The sequence below is a fragment of the Peromyscus leucopus genome, chromosome 2 (assembly GCF_004664715.2).
Source record: "Peromyscus leucopus breed LL Stock chromosome 2, UCI_PerLeu_2.1, whole genome shotgun sequence".
NCBI lineage: Eukaryota > Metazoa > Chordata > Mammalia > Rodentia > Cricetidae > Peromyscus > Peromyscus leucopus.
The window spans coordinates 82,782,077-82,803,735 of NC_051064.1; the positions used below are offsets into that span (position 1 = coordinate 82,782,077).

The 21,659-nt window shown below is 40.1% G+C and overlaps 1 protein-coding gene across 1 annotated transcript; it reads right to left on the minus strand.

Moving 5' to 3' along the window:
* Positions 1–1,694: 1,694 nt before the first annotated feature.
* On the minus strand, positions 1,695–2,810 carry Dmac1 (distal membrane arm assembly complex 1). Its single transcript, XM_028873966.2, has 2 exons — positions 2,493–2,810; positions 1,695–2,091 (listed from the first exon to the last, which is right to left on the minus strand). Exons 1-2 carry the CDS (start codon positions 2,749–2,751, stop codon positions 2,027–2,029), a joined length of 324 nt encoding a protein of 107 aa, XP_028729799.1. The 5' UTR covers positions 2,752–2,810; the 3' UTR covers positions 1,695–2,026.
* Between the last annotated feature and the right edge of the window lie 18,849 nt (positions 2,811–21,659).

Genomic DNA, 21,659 nt, shown 5'->3' on the forward strand with positions numbered 1-21,659 from the left:
CAGTAGAAATAGTAAATGTAAATAGTAAATATCTTAAAAAATACCAAGTAACATTAAAAGTAGAGCTTGCAAATGTGACACAATTGCTTTAATCTCATGATAAAACTTAATGGCTAGAGTCTCTACTTATGGTTGACCAAAAAAAGATTGCTCAAGATGGTAACCACTGGTAAAGAATTATAAACTTGGTTTAAATGTCAATAAATGATTGAGACTGTCTTACAATCTTAGTGGATGAAACAGCATAGCAGCAGATAAAACAGCATAACAGCAGAGAAAAATTTGATATAAAGTAACTACCAACCGAGGCAGTTAACAGCCATCAACCCTAAGGCAAGACCCTCCGCAGGAAAACAAATAAAAAACAAAATCCCCAAACATATGATGTTCTAAAGGTTAAGATGAATAGAAACATTTTTATCAATAACATTTTAAACTAAGATATATATATATATATATATATATATATATATATATATATATATTATTTTCAAATATACTGTTTGTTTTAGGGTTTCAATTACTGTGATAAATCATCACAACCAAAAGCTTTAGAGAAGAAAGGGTTTATTTGGCTTACAGGTTACAGTCCATCATTGGGGAAGTCAAGACAGAAACTCAGAGCAGGAAACTGGAGATGGGAACTGAAGCAGAGACCTTGGAGGAGTGCTGCTTACTGGTTTGCTCATCTTACCCTCTCCAGGACTACCTGCCCAGGGGTGATACTACCACAGTGGGCTGGGCCCTCCCATATAATCATTACTCAAAAAATTCCCCACAAATTTGCCCACAGGCAATCTTATAAGGGAATTCTTTTAAATTGAGGTTTCTCTACCAATGTAAGACTAGCTTGTGTCAGGTTGAGAAAAACAAAACACTAATAAGTAAATAAACCAGGACACTGTTGCAGTTATTATCAACATAATTTTCAGATGCACCCAGACACCAGATCAAACCAAACCAAACCAAAAAACATCCACTTCATTACTGTAGTCCAGCCTCCTGCTTATGCAAGCAATCCTAATATCCTAATTAAACTCAGTGGGTCATTAAAAAAAGAGATGAAAAGATATCAGAGGTATGACCAAAATATTTTAAATACATGTATAAAATTGTCAAAAAAGTTAAAAACTTGCTCAACATACTACTCAACACTAATTCATATCGAATGGTATCTTTCTACTTTGAAGAACCACCTAAACATACCTTTGCACAGACGCCTCAGTATTTCAGAGAATATCCCAAAAACCAAGCCCTGACAACAAGGACACATTTCTCTTACCCAAAATCATCCCAATTCCAATGTAGAATACTTATAATACCTATGGGCAAAGCCATCAACAGTTTTTCTTTTTGAATTTTTCTAAAATATTTTGATATTTACATCTTTAATTATGTATTGATACTTGGTGGATAAAGGTAACTCCTGCTTCTTTGGAACTACTCCAGCTGTGAGAGATAGAGCTGGGGAGAAAATCTTTTCGCTCCATCACTGCTCTGATGAAACACTGACGCAAACCCACTTGTTGGTCTCAAGGTTTACCAATGAAATAACAAATCAGCAGCTCTCACTCAGTGAAGGACATAAAGAAACTCTAGAAAGCATGAAAAACTTTCAAATCTAGTTCCACGTACCTATCCAGGGTTAGGCTGGTAACAGCTATTGATACAATTAGAAAAATAAAAAGAACTGCTTACTATAATAATAAAATAGTTTATTTCATTATTGGCCTATCATTTACTCCATTTTAATAACTTCTTAAAACTGTCATCTTTCAGTATAATTTGAATTACACACAACCTTCCTGGACAAGACACGGAACCATTTTTGCTTCCTGGGGATTTATTTGTCCCTTTATAACCTGAGGGGAGAAAACCATAAACATCCATGGCCAAAGAATGGCAGCTCATGTTGTCACAATCTTCTTAGTATGTCCTATAATGAACTGCATCCTTGTCCACGACTGCCAAGAATATCCACAAGGCTGGTTTTTTTCTGCCTTGCAGCAGTTAACTGCTGGTGCTTTCAAACAACTCGGTGGGACTTCCCTCTGGGGTCTGCCAGGACAACTACACCCCAACAGGCAATACCTGAAAAAGAGAAAAAAAAAGTGCCTTTGGTATATTGCATTTTAGTTCACCCAGTGCCCCGTCTATAGCATTTTATTTAACCACCGCATTGCTGAAAGACAGATCATTCGTGCACCTTCCTTACAGGTCAGGGAGCAGAAAGGAGCTCCTGTCCCCCAACCTTTCCGCCCCACCTCCCTAGTCCCCGCCCCCACCTTTCCCCACCTCCCTAGTCCCCGCCCCCTTTCCCCACCTCTCTAGTCCCAGCCCATTTCCCCACCTCCCTAGTCCCCACCCCCACTTTCCTCACCTCCCCAGTCCCCGCCCCCCACTGTCCCCACCTCCCTAGTCCCCGCCCCCAACTCCCTAGTCCCCCACACACACTTCCCCCTCCTCCATAGCCCCCGCCCCACCCCGCTCACTGATGCCGACGACCATCTGCGTTATGGCGCCTGGGTTCGGCGGCATCCCCTGCTTCATGGGCCTCCTGGCCAGCAGGTAGACGTAGGCGCCCGCCCCCAAGAGCGCAGACCCAGAAAGCAAGCGACAGCTCCAGCAGTTTTTAAAAGCAGAGTCCTGTGCGAGAGAGGCCGGCGCGGCGGCTTCCGCAGGTGGGTTCGCGGGGGCAGCTGTGGATGAAGACCCGGGAAGCTCGGCATTCGCCGACCACGAGGACCCCATGTCAGACGGTGAACGAGACGCCGAACCTTTTCTTTGAACTGACGTAAAACGCTGCCGGAAAGCAGTACGCTGGCGTAGAAGCCGCAGGAGGGCCTCTGGGAAATGTAGTTGCGGCGTGCTAGGAGGCTGGCGGAACAGCGCAGAGCTGCTTCTGCCGCAGAAGCTTTTGGAGCCTGTAACCTAGAAGTCTAAAAGCCCAGGTTGCCTCAGCCCGGTATTTTAGAAACTGTTTTAGACTACATTCTGAAAGTCTAGATTTCAGTCTCCTTAGAGGAGAAATGTGGATCTTTAAGCTTCCTGACTAACACAAACTAAGGTCCTGACATGAGGTATAAGAATCAAAGACGACATTTCATACGTTCTTACCAAGGGCTTAACTATTGCAATTCTGTGCATTCCGCCGTTTCTCAACATGCTAGTTTTCTCTATGGCAAAACTGGCGCAGCTATGTTACAAACTATGGCACAGCTGTAGTTACAAACCAGCCTCTTTAGATCAGTACAGACTCAAAGTTTTCAAGCTATACAAACTGAAAGAAATATGATCAAGATATTAAAAATGTGTTTGAATTACCTGGATACTTTCAATCTCTCCTCGTTTATTAAAGATGTGCTCTCAATGTTGTCATATTCATGATTTTGGTTCTCTTCAAGAGAAAATTCGGTGCAAACTAAAGTTAATGACATGAGGTGTAAGATTGCTTTCACAGTTTTGCATTTTTATCATCCTCTCAATGCATTTGAAAGGACTGAGGAGATGGCTCTGTGGTTAAAGTGCTTGGAGGGCAGAGAGGAAATGTAAGATAAGTTCAGATGCCCAGAGCCCACATAATGCTGGGTGGGCATGGCAGCACATCTATAATTCTATCGATCAGATGAAGGTGAACCCCAGAAGTTTTCTAGCTAAACTAGTCATACTTTGAGGTCTGGATTCAGCTGAGAGCCCTTGCCTTAAAGACCTGAGATGGAAAGCAATTGAGGGAGACTCTCGACACCAATCTCAGGCCTCCACATTCACCTGGACCCACATAAAAATCTGCACCCACACGTGTGAACACACATACATGCATACCACACACACACACACACACACACACACACACACACACACACAATGATTGTTTCATTCTGATTGCATCTTTGCAAATCAACGGATTTCACCACTCCTGTCTCAGCCCCCTTTGCCTTTTCTCCGCTTACAATTGGCTATACATTTCTTGTCCTAGTTGATCTCACACATTATTAGTAAATAAATTCTTAAGTAGCAGTTCCCTCTGAAATGACACCTTCCAACCTGAAGGGAGGATCATAAAGACTCAGGAAGTAAACAAAATATACACGGCTCAGGAAACACACGGTCATTTCCTGAAACAAGATTCACAATACCAGCCCTAAGGTTATATATGCAGTAAAAATTGAGTGAGAGAGGAGACTGTGACCCATAGAGTTGGCCTACTGTGGAGGGGCCCAAAACAGCTTGACCACACACAGCTGCCATGACCAGCTTAGGGATGCAGACACAGCTTCTGTGACAGACTTACTGGCAGGCAGCGCTCAGATCCATGAAAAGCTAGAAGCTGACACTACCCAGGGATCCACCCAGGGATGAGGAAGTACCTAACATCCCAAACATTCTAACCATTACATAAGGTGGCCAGATGTCCTTGAGTCTAGCGCACACCTATTTTTGTTTTACAGATACCCCTAGACAATTGTCAGTCAATCAGGGTCCTGAACCCTGGAAATCCCCTCACCCCAACCTCTGCTATGATGAAAACCCTACCCTGCTGAGCTCAGGGCTCTCTGCTCTCACCAATGCATGGGACAGACAGATCAATCCCCAGAGCTTGAGAACTTGAAAATAAAGGCTCTTTGCTTTTACTCGAGGGGTTTGGTTTCCATGGTGGTCTTTTGGGGGTCCCCAAGATCTGGGCATAACACCTACGAATTGAGCAAAGAGTTCCAGAGGCACAGCTTTTTTAAATGGTCCCATACTGGGTGCACCTTTCAGCAATACAGTTGCCTTCGAGTCACCCATACTTCTGGAAGCAACTCAGTATATTTACTGGTTCACTAAACTGAGCTTAGAGTCATTTCAGTACTAGTGGTTTGTCCATCAGTGCTTTGTCTGGGATGAATACATTTTTGTTCTTATCTCCCAGGAAAAGTCACATGAGAAAAATGCATTTTAGACTTCAGGTGCTTTCTCTTAGAGAAAATGGGTAAAAATAGAGCAACAGATTTAAAATGATTTTCTCATTCTGATTAGCATTTAAAATGTATGTGTTGAAAAGGAATTTACTACTTTGCTTTCTAAAATGAAATGTAATGTTTAAAAAGACTGAAAATGGAAAAAAAAAATAAAGTCATGGTATGTTTCTGCCAATGCAAAAGGCCAAATCAGACCAGATTGAAAACAGATAAATATGTGAGCATGGCTCCTGGGTTGATTCACCAGTCCCAAAGGTCAGGGCCAGAGAAGTCGCACACCCAAACTAAGGCAGGGAGGTTTTATAGACCTTAAGGGAGGGTTGATGGTGTGCCAGCCAGGAATGGAACTGTGCCCAAGTATGGTCAAAAGCTAGATCACTTGGATGCCTTTCCTTTGTTCAGTTTTTCAGTGTGGGTGGGGTTGGGGAAGTAAGGTAGATGGGGTTTTCCAGCTTATGAAAGGGGGAGTAGGGGTTCCAACTGAACAATATGGATTAGATCAAAACAAAATTGTGAGAAAACTGGGCTGACTGGCTGTTTAATTTAAAAGACTCCCTCTATTATAAGATAAATGTGTGTGTGTGTGTGTGTGTGTGTGTGTGTGTGTGTGTGTGTAGAAATGCATATATGCATATTTTCTGTAGATATCTAGATATATATTTGCTGTGGATATCACTCTATATAAATAAAACACTGATGGCCAATGACCAGGCAGGAAGTATAGGCGGGACAAAGAGAGAGGAGAATTGGGGAAACAGGAAGAAGGAGGAGAGAGACTGCAGCCACCGCCAGGATAAGCAGCATGTAGAGACTCTGGTAAGCCACCAGCCACGTGGCAAGGTATAGATTTATAGAAATGGGTTAATTTAAGATAAAAGAGCAGTTAGCAAGAAGCCTGCCACGGCCATACAGTTTATAAGTGATATAAGCGTCTGAGTGATTATTTTATAAGTGGATTGTGGGACTGCGGGGCTTGGGGAACCTGGAGAGAAGCCCTCCAGCAACAAATGGCGCCCAACGGCTCGAGTTTCCACCTTAAACCTGAGAATATTTAATAACCAATTCTAAACAGAGCCAAAACCAGGTTCCTGCTTCTTGTCTCATACGGGCAGCTAGATGCGGCAAAACGCAAGTTTGGACACTGGCGGGTTCCTGGCGGGTGCGTTTGACTGGCAGTATGGCGGAAATGAGGCATCTGCCAGCGTCAAATTAAGCTGTATGGTAGATTTAGTCTTTACTAGTATTTAAAAAAAAAAAAAAAAAAAAAAAAGAGGTTTCTGGGCTACACGCTGCTTTGATAAAAGCTTAGACCCACTATTTCTGAGACTTGATGACTCCCAGAGCTGGCGGAAAACGTACCACTGCCATGTTGGGAAGCTGAAGTGGGCAGAGCCAGCAGCCACAGCGCCGTTTCAGGCTTACAATGGTACAGTTTAAAGCAATAGGCTCAAGGCTCAAGGTAATATAAAACATAAGCCACATAAAGATGGCTACCACACAAAGAATCTGGATTATGTTCTCTTTGATATTCATAACTAAAGAAAAACATTTGATTACAAAAGCTGTTGAGTTATGCCAAAATGTATATTTTAAAGGTACCTTGACTTCAAAATTTGGATATAAGGATATGTTACTTTGGAAAAGAGGTTCTGCTTTTGTTTCCACAGAAAGCCAGAGGCTGTGGACTTGTTCCAGATTAAGATACATCAGGTTTCACCAGCCAAGACCCCCTGAAAGGACTCCGATGACACCATGGCCCAGATGATCCAACATCCAGATCGGTTTCAAGGCAACTGGTTCACACAATACAGCCTCACGGACTACCCCATAGGTCTAAAATTTTCTTTGCGTCCCCATAAGATACAGCGCCCCCCTCCAGCAGGAAGTAGTAAGAGATGCTACGCCCAAATTCCCAAATATACCAAGCTGGCTTTAGAGGTGGAATTGGCTCACTCCCCCTCTAAACCCAGACATATTGCTTTAAAAAAAAAAAAATGGTTAAGTGATTCTTATGTCCCAAATCAGAAGAGCCCTCTGGTGTGGGACAGAGAAAAACCAATATTTTTATTTAAAACAGGTTGATTATAAATGTGATCTCTTTCTAAAAAACAAAAGGGGATATGATATATAGGAGGATATGGAGATGATAAGATAAAAGGGTAGATTAATGAACCTACTTTTAAAGAACAACTTGTTTAAAATGTTTTACATTGGTATAGATTTTAGTTTATGTTTAAAATGTTTTACATTGGTATAAATTTTAGTTCATTGATACAGACTTAAAGTTAATTTTGTTATACTATATATATATATATATATATATATATATATATTTCTATTCTTGTTTGAGGTATTATGTTTATATAACTCATTTAAAATTGTAATGGATAATTAAAAAATAGATTAATAATTAGTCATCTATGATAATCATATCTGTAGCCATGTTAGTTAAGTCTTCTAGGTATACATAGATATATTTCAGATAGATAGGTAATCTTCAAACACTTCATAGACCTGGAGAATATGGCATTTAAATAACTTAGAATTCTGTTGACGTGAGACACAATTGCTCCTGGCTGCACCAATTTGATCCCGAGAGAATGTTGGGCTTCTAAGACATTTCCATTTGGAAGTTTGTCTTCTTGGCACAAAATGGCCTACTGGGCAAAGAACTGCCCTTGCCTTGATGGCTGACAGTACAAATGCAATGCTGTCCTTTCTGGACAAGCGGGACACAAGGAAAGCGACCACTGTACTCTGCCAAGACAGGGTAAGATGGTCTCTTAAAATTCCTGCTTCTAAAAATGGTCTGTCAGATACTCTAGGCCTGTAGCCAATTTGAATGCACCAACAATGCTGAAACATTAGGTGACTGTCCAGGCTGACAGCTGTCTTGGTCTACTCTTGCAAGATTCCCGAAAGTTGCTTACATCCATCTACCATTTCTCAGGTACCATTATGTTCCTTCTCAGGTCTTTGATGTGGTTGAAGACTAGATAGTCATAATTTCCTCAGTTATGATAAAAGATAAGTTAGCTATAAAACCTTAAACTCACAAATATAAGATAGATAGGACATCTTCTTTAATATTGTAACTATAATTCTTGCTCGGTAATTGTTTTGTTATATGTAATTTTACCATGTTAAAGTTAAAACCTTCCTTTTTAAAAAAAGAAGAAAGGGGAAGTGCTGTGGATATCACTCTATATAAATAAAACACTGATGGCCAATGACCAGGCAGGAAGTATAGGCAGGACAAAGAGAGAGGAGAATTGGGGAAACAGGAAGAAGGAGGAGAGAGACTGCAGCCACCGCCAGGACAAGCAGCATGTAGAGACTCTGGTAAGCCACCAGCCACGTGGCAAGGTATAGATTTATAGAAATGGGTTAATTTAAGATAAAAGAGCAGTTAGCAAGAAGCCTGCCACGGCCATACAGTTTATAAGTGATATAAGCGTCTGAGTGATTATTTTATAAGTGGATTGTGGGACTGCAGGGCTTGGGGAACCTGGAGAGAAGCCCTCCAGCAACATATATTTGTTCATATGACCCTGTGTATTATATCATAGAAAAAGAAATATTCACAAATTTTGGTTCTATACCTTTGTGTTGCATATATCTCTGTGGCAGCCATGAAACACAGACTATTTCTTATGTTCACTCTATCTCAGATTTCCTTATGTGTAAAAATGAGTTTGGAACCAAGTGCTAACTTTCCTGACTTAAAAATACTATTGTTAAGAATCTCGTGTCTATTAACATCCTGCTAAATAACTTACCAGATGATTGTAGCTAGAGTTTTCCTGCTTTGCCCACAGTCAGGACAAATCTTTGTCACCCGCCAGTCCCACAGCCGCTCAGACCCAACCAAGTAAACACACAGAGACTTATATTGCTTACAAACTGTATGGCCATGGCAGGCCTCTTGCTGACTGTTCTTATAGCTTAAATTAATCCATTTCCATAAATCTATACCTTGCCACATGGCTCATGGCTTACCAGCATCTTCACATGTGATTGTCCTGGCAGTGGCTGGCTGTGACTCCTTCTGCCTTCCTGTTCTTTCTTTTTGCCTCTCTGTTAGTCCTGTCTATGCTTCCTGCCTAGCCACTGGCCAATCAATATTTTATTTATTGACCAATCAGAGCAACACATTTGCCATACAGAACACCCCACAGCAAGTGATCTAACAGAATTTCAGTTAGAAATTCATGATTGGTGCTGCCACTTTTCACTGTGTCTTTTTAGAGTACATGTGATTTCTTTTTCACATGGCAATGACTTACAAATGTTTTGATTATACATTCTTAAGTAAAAAAGATACATACTAGCATTATGCATTGTTGTTATTTATAAATTCTATGTAAATATGCTAATTTATAAGTATAAAGCAAGTAATAGAAATAGAAATTTGTGTATCTTATTATTACAGTACATTGGCTTTTGCATAGTGTCTAATTTGAAATGACTTTATTCATATTTTATCTTCAATGTTAGTTTTTGTAGTACACTCATTGGAGAACACATCTTTAATTCTCTGCAGTAATGCTATCAAATGGGTTTCTTTTTATGATTTCACACAGAGAATTAGCCTTTCCTGGGGATGAGCCTCCTACATGGTTCTCCACTACCAAGTGGTCAGCCCTAAAAGCAAATACATGCAAGCCACACTAAATGGACTAAGTAACCCTTACGTACTTTTACATTTTCTTGTGTGCATTAGTGTGTGTGTGTGTGTGTGTGTGTGTGTGTGTGTGTGTGTGTGTGTTTGTCAAAATAAAGAGAGGCCATGATTTTGGGAGGGTGCTAGCAGGGTGGGTGGCATGAGATAAGTTGTGGAAAGAAGAGGGAAGGGGAATTATGTAAATATTTTTCACATGTATGAAAATTTAAGAAATTAATAAAACAATGAGCAAAGGAGTCATGTGCACATTAATCTATTGAAAAATATCTACTATGCTAAATAACCTTTAATATAATGAAAAAATAGGCTGTAACACACATTCAAACTCCCCAGGAACAAAGAAAATTGTTTTTCCGTTTATTTAAGGTACTTTTCAATGTGATTAACTCAAGTGAATGATTTTAAATATTTTTAGGGGTTGTTTTACTCTGATATTGTTCTATAATTTAATAGTGACATCTGCAGAACCCATGTCTTAAAACTGCACACAGAACATGTCGAAATGAGATGGACCAATATAATTTTGACTGGAAATTGTTGGAAGGGTAAAGATACTTTTTGAGAGAAATGAAGCATTAGGGTTTGAGGAGAGGGCCAGAGACTGATGGAAGCATGTGGGGCTGTTGCTAAAGGAGGGGTGTGTTTACTGAGAAAAAGGAAAAGGGAATTTAAGGGTGATTTTTACCTCAGTTTTTTCATTACATTCATTTATTTTGCGAAGCTTGATCACTGTATTTCATTTGGTGCTTATGGTTCACAGAACCATGTGGCTTTTCCTATTTATTAATAAATGTAAGAAGTTAAAATGTATTATAAAGTTCCTATTCTATAGTGCCCTTCACAGACCTGTGCACTTGCTACCCAGTTCCTCTACTACCTACGAAGCAGGGTTGCAAGTGTCTTGTATATCATTGTAGGGATATTTAGCATATACATACAATTAAACTCTCCTATAATTTTAAGGGTCATTTTACATTGATCAGCATTGGAAGAAGTTCACCAAAAATGTATCATTTATCCTGTACCAGTATGAGGATGTGCTGTGCTACATTTAATTGACCCCACAGTGGTAGATACTAAAGTACATTTCGTGTGCTTCTATGGTTTTAGTGTTTCAAATAGTGATCAATAAATAACTGCATGCATCATATCACAAACATGTATACTATGGTGTGGAATTTATATACTTGACAAACTTCACCAAATTGCTTTGCATAGAAGTTGTACAAACCAATTTATATTCTGAGTAACTAGTCCCAGAATATCTAGTTCCCCAAACAGAGAGTGATTCAAATTTAATCTTTTCTTTCTGTTGTTGGTATTTAATATATGTTTATGGGCAACTCATATTCCCTTTTTAGTGAACTTTATGTATCTTTAAGCTGTTTTCCCTTCCAGCTGTTCTGTCTTCCCAATAGAGGGAGGAACTTTTATCTATGACATAAGTTCACATAGTTTTCTCCCAATTTGGTATATATTTTTGACTCTGCTTGTCTTATTTACTGAATATATTTATTTATTTAGTCATTTATAGGTATCACATATTAAATTCAGGGCAACTGATCTCCCACTGATCCCTTAACTTCAAATCAGGGACTTCAACATAAGGCCAGATACACTGAATCTGCCAGAAGAGAAAGTGAAGAATAGTCTTGGACTCATTGGCATGGTAGAAAAGACTTTCTTAGGAGGGAACCATCAGCACAAGTACTAAGACCAGCAATTGACAAAGGAGACCCCACGAAGCTGAAAAGCTCCTCTATGGCAAAGAACACCATCATCTGGACACATTGGCAGCCTATAAAATGCAAAATACCTTTACCAATTTCATATCTAGTAGAGGCTAGTATCTACAATATTCAAAGAAGTATTTAAAAAAAAAAAAAAGCCTGGATATCAAGAAAACAAGTAGTCCAAATAAAAATTGGGGTGGAAACCTAAACACAGAATTTTCAAAACATGAAACACAAGTGGGTGGGAAACATTTAAACAAATGTTCAACCTCCTCAATTCTGGGGGAAATGCAAAACAAAACTCTTCTCAGTTTTCATCTTATATCAGTCAGAATGGCCAAGATCAATGAAACAAATAACAGCGCATTCTGTCAAAATAGTGGGTAAGGGAAACACGTATCAATGATAATGGGAGTGCAAATTTATACAGCCACTGTGGAAGTCAGTATGGTACTTCCTCAAAAATCAGGGAATAGGTCTACCTCAAGAACTCTCTGTAGAATATGTCCATAGGACCCACATCTTGCTAGAGGGACACTTGTTCATCTGTGTTCACTGGTAGTCTGTTTAATAGCCAGAAATTGGAAATAGCCTAGATGTCCACCAACAGATGAATGGATAAGGAAAATATGATATATTTGCACAATGAATTTTACTCAGCTGAAACAGACAAACTACATAATCCTGAAATTTGCTGATAATCAGATGAGGTATTAAAAAAAATAATCCTGCCGGGCGGTGGTGGCGCACGCCTTTAATCCCAGCACTCGGGAGGCAGAGGCAGGCGGATCTCTGTGAGTTCGAGGCCAGCCTGGGCTACCAAGTGAGTTCCAGGAAAGGCGCAAAGCTACACAGAGAAACCCTGTCTCGAAAAACCAAAAAAAAAAAAAAAATCCTGAGTGATATAAAATAGAACGCAAAAGACAAATATGGCATGTATTCTCTTATATGTGGATGTTAGCTTTTAGGCCTTTGATAGTCATGATACAATCCATATAACCACAAAGATTAAGCACAGGGTAAGAGAACTGAGGATTGGGGGAGAAGGATCTCCCAGTGAAGGATATTGTTATGGAGGGACAGAAGGTGGGGGACACTAATGGGAATATTAAAAGGAGAGGGGACAGGAACAGAGGTGTAATGGAGGGAATCTGGGAAGGAAGAGCTAACACTAAGGGGCATTTGAGAGATTATATGGAAACCTACTACAATAAAAGCTGCTTAAAGCATATATGTATATGAAAGAAATTTAAATTGAATTACCAAGTAATGGGGGAGACAGAGCCCCAACAAAACATCTCGCCACCAAGTAAAGCTTTCAGTGCCAGAAATGGGTTACATATCTTGAATTGTTGGCAAAAGGGTGCCCCATGGGATCCCCAAACAATGCAGGCTATTTCCAAGGCTATTGGTTGCTCTCCACAAACTGATGTTAAGGCCCTATTGCTGAAGACAATACCTCAACACTTACATATCCCAGTGAAAAGGGTGAAGTTGTGCTCAGGCCAAAATAGAGCCATCCACTCTGCTGACTAGTGTTCAAGCTTCTGGAAGTTACTCTGCATGCTAGCAGAGGAGAAAGGTAAACATACAAAGGTAAAGACCCTTTGATCTACAATGGTGACCTGCCTGCATGATAAGTTGGTGTAATAGTATCGCAAAAATTGTGGGAGTAACTAATCATTATCTGATTGGATTATTATTTGGAGACTTCATTAGGATCATATTCATATATAACAGGAAGTTTCCACTGCACTAGGTTTCCATACTGCCCTTCAAATGCTCTTCCATTCTAGATATCTCTCCCCTTATTCCTTCCTGCCGTCACATTCCCCCTTCCTCTTCCTCCGTGAACCTCACAATCTTACACCACCACCATCCAACCCCTAGCTCCAGTCCACCCCACCCATATGATCTATTTCCCCTTCCCAGGAAGATCTATGCTTAACCATTCTGGGTCTCTGTGTCATATTTATCTTTCCGGGTCTGTTTACCTCAATCAGGATGATTTTTTTCTAGTTCCATTTATTGGTTTACAAGTTTCATGATGTCATTTTTTTAAAAAGAACTGAGTAATACTCAACTGTGTACATGTCATGATGTTATTTTTAAAAAGAACTGAGTAACTTAACTGTGTACATGTCATGCATATCATTTTTTTAAAGAACCGAGTAATACTCAACTGTGTACATATACCACACTTTATCCATTCTTCTGTTGAGGAACATGTAGGTTGTTTGAAATTTCTGGATGTTATGAATAGAGCAGCAATGAACATAGTTGAGCAAGAGTCCCTTGTGGAGGTGAGGCACCTGCCCTCAACCCCCACCCAGGGTTCCTTAAGAGAAATGCTTCCAGGAACAAGGGAGAAGTGAAAGATTTCTATAATAATTTCATACATGCTAGCAAATGCTCTTCATTCTGTGTGCTTTTTATTGTTATGCTCTTTATTTCTTCCATTTTTATTCTTCCCTACACCTTTATTCTTCTACCCATTATAAATTCCCAAGCATATATATATCCAACTTGTTAGTAATAAAAAACACAAAGCAAGTTCTCAGGGACAAGTATTCTGCTAAGAGTCACTCTTGGCTTAATTGGTGATTGACAACAGCTGCACACTGTGAAAAGTTCTGGTTCATCTCTTAAAGGGATAGCTACAAGGGTACAAGGGAAGAAATTAAATCAATCAAAGATTTAAGGAAAAGGCAAAGAATGCATGTACTATTTTATGTGATTAATAATATCCAGACATGATTAATCAGGTAACAGACTTTTTCTGTTAATCACTTGAATCTCACGATCTATAAACAGTTAGTCCACTGAGCTTAAAATCTTGCATTAAAAACTGGTGTAGAAATAAATACAAAGTGTTAATTGTTTTTTTCTGTCAGAGTGGGGAGGTGCCAGTGGAGGAAGCTTATGGCAACATATGTGCTATTGATCTCTTGAAGGAAAAAGATAAAACAAATCAAGACACCTACAATTCTGCTCTATAAAAGTTCCACAAGGACACTTTATTTGGCCAATTTGCCTTGTCAGTGTCTAAGGATGGAGAACAAGACCTCTAAGTGTCTACAATTCACATGGAACAATAGATATAGCTATGAAGCATATTTTAGTATATTTCTATTCATCAAAATTATACTTAAATGAGAAATCATCTTCTTGACCATCCACAGTTATGGTGCCCATTAGACTGAGATGTAATCATGAGATTACATGTACACATTACATGGAAATTCATGGTAAATGGGGAGATATCATAGCTGTTCTTTTTTGTTTGGTTGGTTTTTTATGAGTAGGCTTCCTTTTTTAATTTTATTTTACAATACAATTCAGTTCTACATATCAGCCACAGATTCCCTTGTTCTCCCCCCTCCCGCTGCCTTCCCCTTCCCCCCAGCCCACCCCCCATTCCCACCTCCTCCAGGGCAAAGCCTCCCCTGAGGACTGAGATCAACCTGGTAGACTCAGTCCAGGCAGGTCCAGTCCAGTCCTCCTCCCAGACTGAGCCAAGCGACCCTGCATAAGCCCCAGGTTTCAAACAGCCAACTCATGCAATGAGAACAGGACCGGTCCCACTGCCTGGATGCCTCCCAAACAGATCAAGCCAATCAACTGTCTCATTCATTCAGAGGGCCTGATCCAGTTTGGGGCCCCTCAGCCATTGGTTCATAGTTCATGTGTTTCCATTCGTTTGGCTATTTGTCCCTGTGCTTTATCCAACCTTGGTCTTAACAATTCTCCCTCATGTAAATGCTAATTGGACTCCCAGAGCTCCACCTGGGGGCTAGCCATGGATTTCTGCATCCAGATCCCTTAGTTGTTGGATGGGGTTTCTAGCACGACAATTAGGCTGTTTGGCCATCCCATCACCAGAGTAGGTCAGTTCGGGCTGTCTCTCGACCATTGCCAGCAGTCTTTTGTGGGGGTATCTTTGTGGATTTCTGTGGGCCTCTCTAGCACTTTGCTTCTTCCTATTCTCATTTGGTCTTCATTTATCATGGTCTCCTATTCCTTGTTCTCCCTCTCTGTCCTTGATCTAGCTGGGATCTCCCACTTCCCAAAGCTCTCTTTCCCTCGACCCTCGCCCTTCATTACCCCCATTCATGTCCAGGCTGTTCATGTGGATCTCATCCATTTCCCCGTCATTGGGTGATCCCCATGTCTTTCTTGGGGTCCTGTCTTCCAGGTAGCCTCCCTGGTGATGTGAGTAGCAGTCCAGGCATCCTTGTTCCACATATATTATCCTCCTATGAGTGAGTACATACCATATTTGTCTTTCTGAGTCTGGGTTACCTCACTCAGGATAATTTTTCTAGATCTATCCATTTGTCTGCAAAACTCATGATGTCATTGTTTTTTTTCTACTGAGTAGTACTCCATTGTGTATATGTGCCACAATTTATTTATCTATTCTTCAGTTGAAGGGCATCTAGGTTGTTTCCAGGCTTTGGCTATTACAAACAATGCTGATATGAACATAGCTGAGCAAGTGCTCTTGTGGTATGACTGAGCATTCCTTGGGTATATGCCCAAGAGTGGTATAGCTGGATCTTGGGGGAGATTGATTCCCAATTTTCTAAGAAAGTGCCATATTGAAATCAGATATAATTCTAATGGTTCTGCCTCAAAATGTACTTGGTCTTTTTCTCTTGCAGCTTTTAATATTTTTTTCCTGTATGTTTAGTGTTTTGATTCCTTTTTATTTAAAAAAAAATCATTCACTTTACAAACCAATCATAGGCCTCCCCAATCCCTCCTCCTGCTCCCCCACAGCGTCCCCTCCCAACCCATTCCCCCATCTCTTCCTCCAAAAGGGTAAGGCCTCCCATGGGGAATCAGCAAACCCTGGTACATTCAGTTGAATCAAGACCAAGCCTCTCCCCACTGCATCAAGAGTGAGCAAGGCATCTGACCATAGGTAATGGACTTCAGTAAGTCAGTTCATGCACCAGGGATAGATCCTGATCTCACTGCCAGGCACCCCTGAAACAGACCAGGCTACACAAGTGTCTCCGGTTGGCAGAGGGTTTAGTCCAGTCCCAACCAGGTTCCACAGCTGTTGGTCTAAAGTTCATGAGTTCCAATAAGCTTGGTTCAGTTGTCCCTGTAGATTTCCCCATCATGATCTTGATCCCCCTTACTTATATAATCCCTCTTCCATCTCTTTGACTGGACTCCAGAAGCTTGGCCTGGTTCTTGGCTGTAGATCTCTGCCTCAGCTTCCATTAATTAATGGATGAAGGCTCTATGAGCACAGGATATTCACTAATCTGATTATTGGGCCAGTTTAAGCACCCTCTCCACCAGTGCTAGTAGTCTAAGCTGGGATCATCCTGGTGGACTATTGGGACTTTCCCTAGCATCAGGTTTCTCCCCTAGTTCATGTCTCCCTCTATCAAGATATCTCTTTCATTGTTCTCCGATTTTATCCCTCCCCCAGCTTCAACAATTCATTCTCTTATGTTCTCATCCCCCATCTCCTCCTCTCTAGCCCCCCCTGCTGCCATTCCCCATTTACTCATGGAGATCTCATCTGTTTCCCCTTCCCAGGATGTTCCACGTATCTCTCTTATAGTCCTCCTTGTTACCTAGCTTCTCTGGAGCTGTGAGTTGTAGTCTGGTTATCCTTTGCTTTACTTCTAGTATCCACTTATAAGTGAATACATACCATGTTTGTCTTTCTGAGTCTGGGTTACCTCACTCAGGATGATATTTTCTCGTTCTATTCATTTGCCTGCAAATTTCATGAAGCCATTATTATTATTATTATTTACAGCTGAGTAATACTCCATTGTGTATATGTACCACATTTTCTTTATCTATTCTTCGGTTGAGGGCCATCTAGGTTGTTTCCAGGTTCTGGCTATTACAAACAATGCTGAGCAAATTGCATAGTTGAGCAAATGTCCTTGTGGTATGATTGAGCATCCCTTGGGTGGTATCATTGGATCTTGAAGTAGACTGATTTTCAAATTTTTGAGAAATCACCATACTGATTTCCAAAGTGGCTGTACAAGTTGACTCCAACAATGGAGGAGTGTTCCCCTTGCTCCATATCCTCTCCAACATAAGCTTTCATCAGTGTTTTTAATCATAGCCATTCTGAAAGGTGTAAGATGGCATCTCACAGTCGTTTTGATTTCCATTTCCTTGATGACTAAGGATGTTGAGCAATTCCTTAAATGTCTTTCTGCCATTTGAGATTCTTCTATTGAGAATTGTCTTTTCAGCTCTGTAGCCCATTTTTTAATTGGATTGTTTGTTACTTTGATGACTAGCTTTTTGAGTTCTTTATATATTTAGGAGATCTTTGTTAGATGTGGGGTTGTTGAAGATTTTTTGCCATTCTGTAGGCTGTCATTTTGTCCCATTTATTGCGTCATTTGCCTTACAGAAGCTTCTCAGTTTCAGGAGGTCCCATTTATTGATTGTTGTTCTCAGTGTCTGTGCCACTGGTGTTATATTTAGGAAGTGGTCTCCTGTGCCAATGTGTTCAAGACTACTTCCTACTTTCTCTTCTATCAGGTTTGGTGTAGCTGGATTTACGTTGAGGTCTTTGATCAACTTTGACTTTGAGTTTTATGCATGGCAAGAAAAATGGGTCTATTTGCAGTCTTTTGTATGTTGAGGTCCAGTTATGCCAGCACCATTTGTTAAAGATGCTTTATTTTTTCCATTGTACATTTTTGGCTTCTTTGTCAAAAATCAGGTATTCATAGGTATGTGTATTAATGTCAAGGTCTTTAGTTTTATTCCATTGGTCCACATGTCAATTTTTATGCCAATGCCAAGCTGTTTTTATTACTGTAGCTCTATAGTAGAACTTGAAGTCAGGGGTGGTGATGCCTCTAGAAGTTGCTTTATTGTACAAGATTGCTTTGGCTATCCTAGGTTTTTTGTTATTCTATATGAAGTTGAATATTCTTCTTTCAAGATCTGTGATGAATTGTGTTGGGATTTTCATGGAAATTGCATTGAATCTATAAATAACTTTTGGTAAGACTGCCATTTTTATTATGTTGGTTCTACCTATCTATAAGCATGGGAGATCTTTTCATTTTCTGATATCTTCTATAATCTCTTTCATCAAGAACTTAAAGTTCTTGTCATACAGGTCTTTCACTTGTTTGGTTAGAGTTACTCCAAGGTATTTTATAATATTTGTGGCTATTGTAAAGGGGGATGTTTTTCTGATTTCTTTCTAGGCCCATTTATCATTTGTATATAGGAGGGCTAATGATTTTTTTTTGAGTAAATCTTGGATCCTGTCACATTAATGAAGGTGTTTATCAATTGTAGGAGTTCCCTGATAGAATTTTGGGGGTCACTTGTATATACTATCATGTTATTATGTGACTAAGGGACTTTCATTTGTGGTCCAATCTATTTAATGTTCTGTAAGCTTTGTGTACCTTTATAGGCATGTCCTTCTTTAAATTAGGACAATTTTCTTCTATGGTTTTGTTGAAAATATCTTTTGGGTCTTTGAACTCAGATCCATTTTTTTTCTCTATTCCGATTATTTTTAGATTTTGGCTTTTCACAGTCTCCAAGATTTCTAGGATGTTTTGTGTCAGGAAATTTCTAGATTTCACATTTTCTTTGACTGTTGTATTGACATTTTTCTTTATTATATCTTCAATGCCTGGGATTCTTTCTTCTGTCTCTTGTATTCTGTTAGTGAAAGTTGGTAGTTTCTGTTCAAATTCCCAAATTTTTCATTTCCAGCATTCCCTTAGTTTGACTTTTCTTCATTGATTATACTTACATTTTTAAGTCTCAAACAGTTATTCATTGCCTTGCACTGTTTGTTTTTGTTTTCCTGGGTTTCTTTAAGGGATTTACTCATTTTCTTAGACTGTTTGTTTGTGTTTTTCTTAGTATCTTTAAGGGATTTTCTTCATTTTCTCACATTGTTTGTGTTTTCTTTGGTTTCTTTAAGGAATTTATTCATTTCTTCACACTGTGTTTTCTGGTTTTCTTTATGGAGCTCTATCATCTTCATAGAGGCTGTTTTTAGGTCTTTCTCTTGGCTTTCAGCTATGTTAGAATATTCAGTGTCTGCTGTGATAGGATTGCTGGGCATCAATGGAGACATATTGTCTGGACTGTGATTGATTGTCTTTTTATACTGACATCTAGGTATCTGGGATTGAAATAATTACAGGCCTGGGTGACATTTGGTTTTGTCTCTGTTGAATGAGTGTTTTGTTCCTTGGTTTCTTCTTCTTTCCTGTACTATACAGGAGTGTGGTAGCTGTGTGCTGCCTGGTAGGAAATTGTCTGTTGACCTATTTCCCTGGTATGATAAGTTTGTGTGATCCCAGGGTATGCCTGCTAATGTTGGAGGCTAAGATAATGGGAAGAATTGAGAAAGGAAAGTTGAAGAAGTTCTTTGTGGTCTGTTATCAGACAGGAAAGGTAGACCACAATAGACTTTCTGCTATTGAACTGGGGAGGAGACTGGGGGCAGGTTGAATCTGGAGGAGCAGAAAAACAGGTGTGTATCAGTCTACATGTTTCCCTGATGAGAGTGGCCCTTGGGTTAGCTGGGGTTCCTGTTTGAATTTGGGGCTGGGATAAGCAATTTGTGGTGATGGTTAGAAGAGGAAGATCTATGCATTCTATGGGAGATAAAACAGCTAGATAGGGAATACTTTCATGGGTTTCTGTTGCATTGCTAGGGATGAAACTGGGGGGTTGGATCTGGGAGAACAAAGGAAATTTTCTTCTGTAGAAGTATGTGAAAAAATTCTACTAAAATACCTCAAATGAAATTTCTTCAAGTGTGTTTGTGGTAATATATCCACCACATCTAAGACAAAAAGATGAAATGAAAAATGGATTTTTAACTTTCATGGTTGAGGTTTAGAAGATGCCACAGATAACACTTCTCTCCTACTCATTTGGGCTTTCATCTGTCTAAAGGATTTTCCCTGTCCCATTCTTGAATACTCTTCAGTAGCTGCTTCTTGTAAGGATCTGCTTGTGATTCCAGTGATAAGTGGATCTGTTCAGACAGAGTCAACTCATAGGTTTATGAAGGTATGTCCACCCTTTTACTTTAAGAAATAGCCTGTGTGTATTACTTTAAAGCAAATGTTTTTTTTTTCTCCATTGTTAATGCATATGTTTGAGATAACTTTCATTATTCCCATAGATGTTGGTGTGGGCAATAGCCCAGGTTGTAGCCTGTAATTTCAGCAAATTTGAAAAGAAATAACAGAGATGTGTAACATGATGGGGCCTCTCTTCTGTGACTTAAGAGCCTGGAATGAATGCAGAGGAACAATAGTCTCATGAGGATGTTATGTTTCTTCTTGTAGTGTTGCCAAAGTAAGACTTTTCAATGTTTTTCTTTTTCCAAACATAATTCACTGATATACATTCTTCAGTTTAATTAATCCATTTTAAAATTTTTATGTTTCTTACTCAATGCATTTGTGGATATGTTGGTTCTCATCATAATGTTCTTTCTATCCTTATACATGTGGTGACTTCATTTTTTTCTCTTGCTGCTTTTAGAAATTATATATATATTTTTCCCTGGAGCGTTGGTGACATCTGGTCCTGGGTTGCTGTAGAGGAACATTTCTGGGTCTGTGGCACTACCACAGTTGGGATCAGCATTGATGTCCACAGCCTGTGTTGCCACCAAAGGCCACAAAAATGCCCAGCTTCTGGGCTGGGACATGAGGGCATATCAGTGCCTGAGGGTCATACTGTTGCCAGGGCCATAGAGATCAGGGTGACTTGTGCTGTCCCTGTGGCCATGGTGATGTCCAGGTTTGAGCTGTGGCCAATGACCATGTCTGGATCCTACTGCAGCTAGGGTCTGTGTTGAGGTCCATTGCCCCTGTTATCACAGGGGCCCATGTGAATCATGTGTTAAAGTATGAGGGCTGTGCTGAACTGGTCCTGCCAATTACTAGCCTAGAGAGAGCCACCCCCTTTCACCACAGATCTGACTCCAGTGACCCTGAGATGCACAATCCCCTTGCTGGCCCTAAGATATCAGATCCCAATTACCGGAGAGCTGGCCTTGCCACTCATAGGAGAACCAGTCCCACATACACACACTTGGGAAATTTGGACTGTCACCATGAGCATGGGAGCAGTGGCTCTCTCAGTCATCTGAGCAGGTTGGTCCCAGCTGTTGGGACTGACCAACTCAACTACCAGTCAAGCACACATCCAAGGCTTTCTTTGAGTAGGCTCTCCTTAACATCTACCTCATCCATGGCCTGCTGGAGTGCATGAAGGGACTGGTGT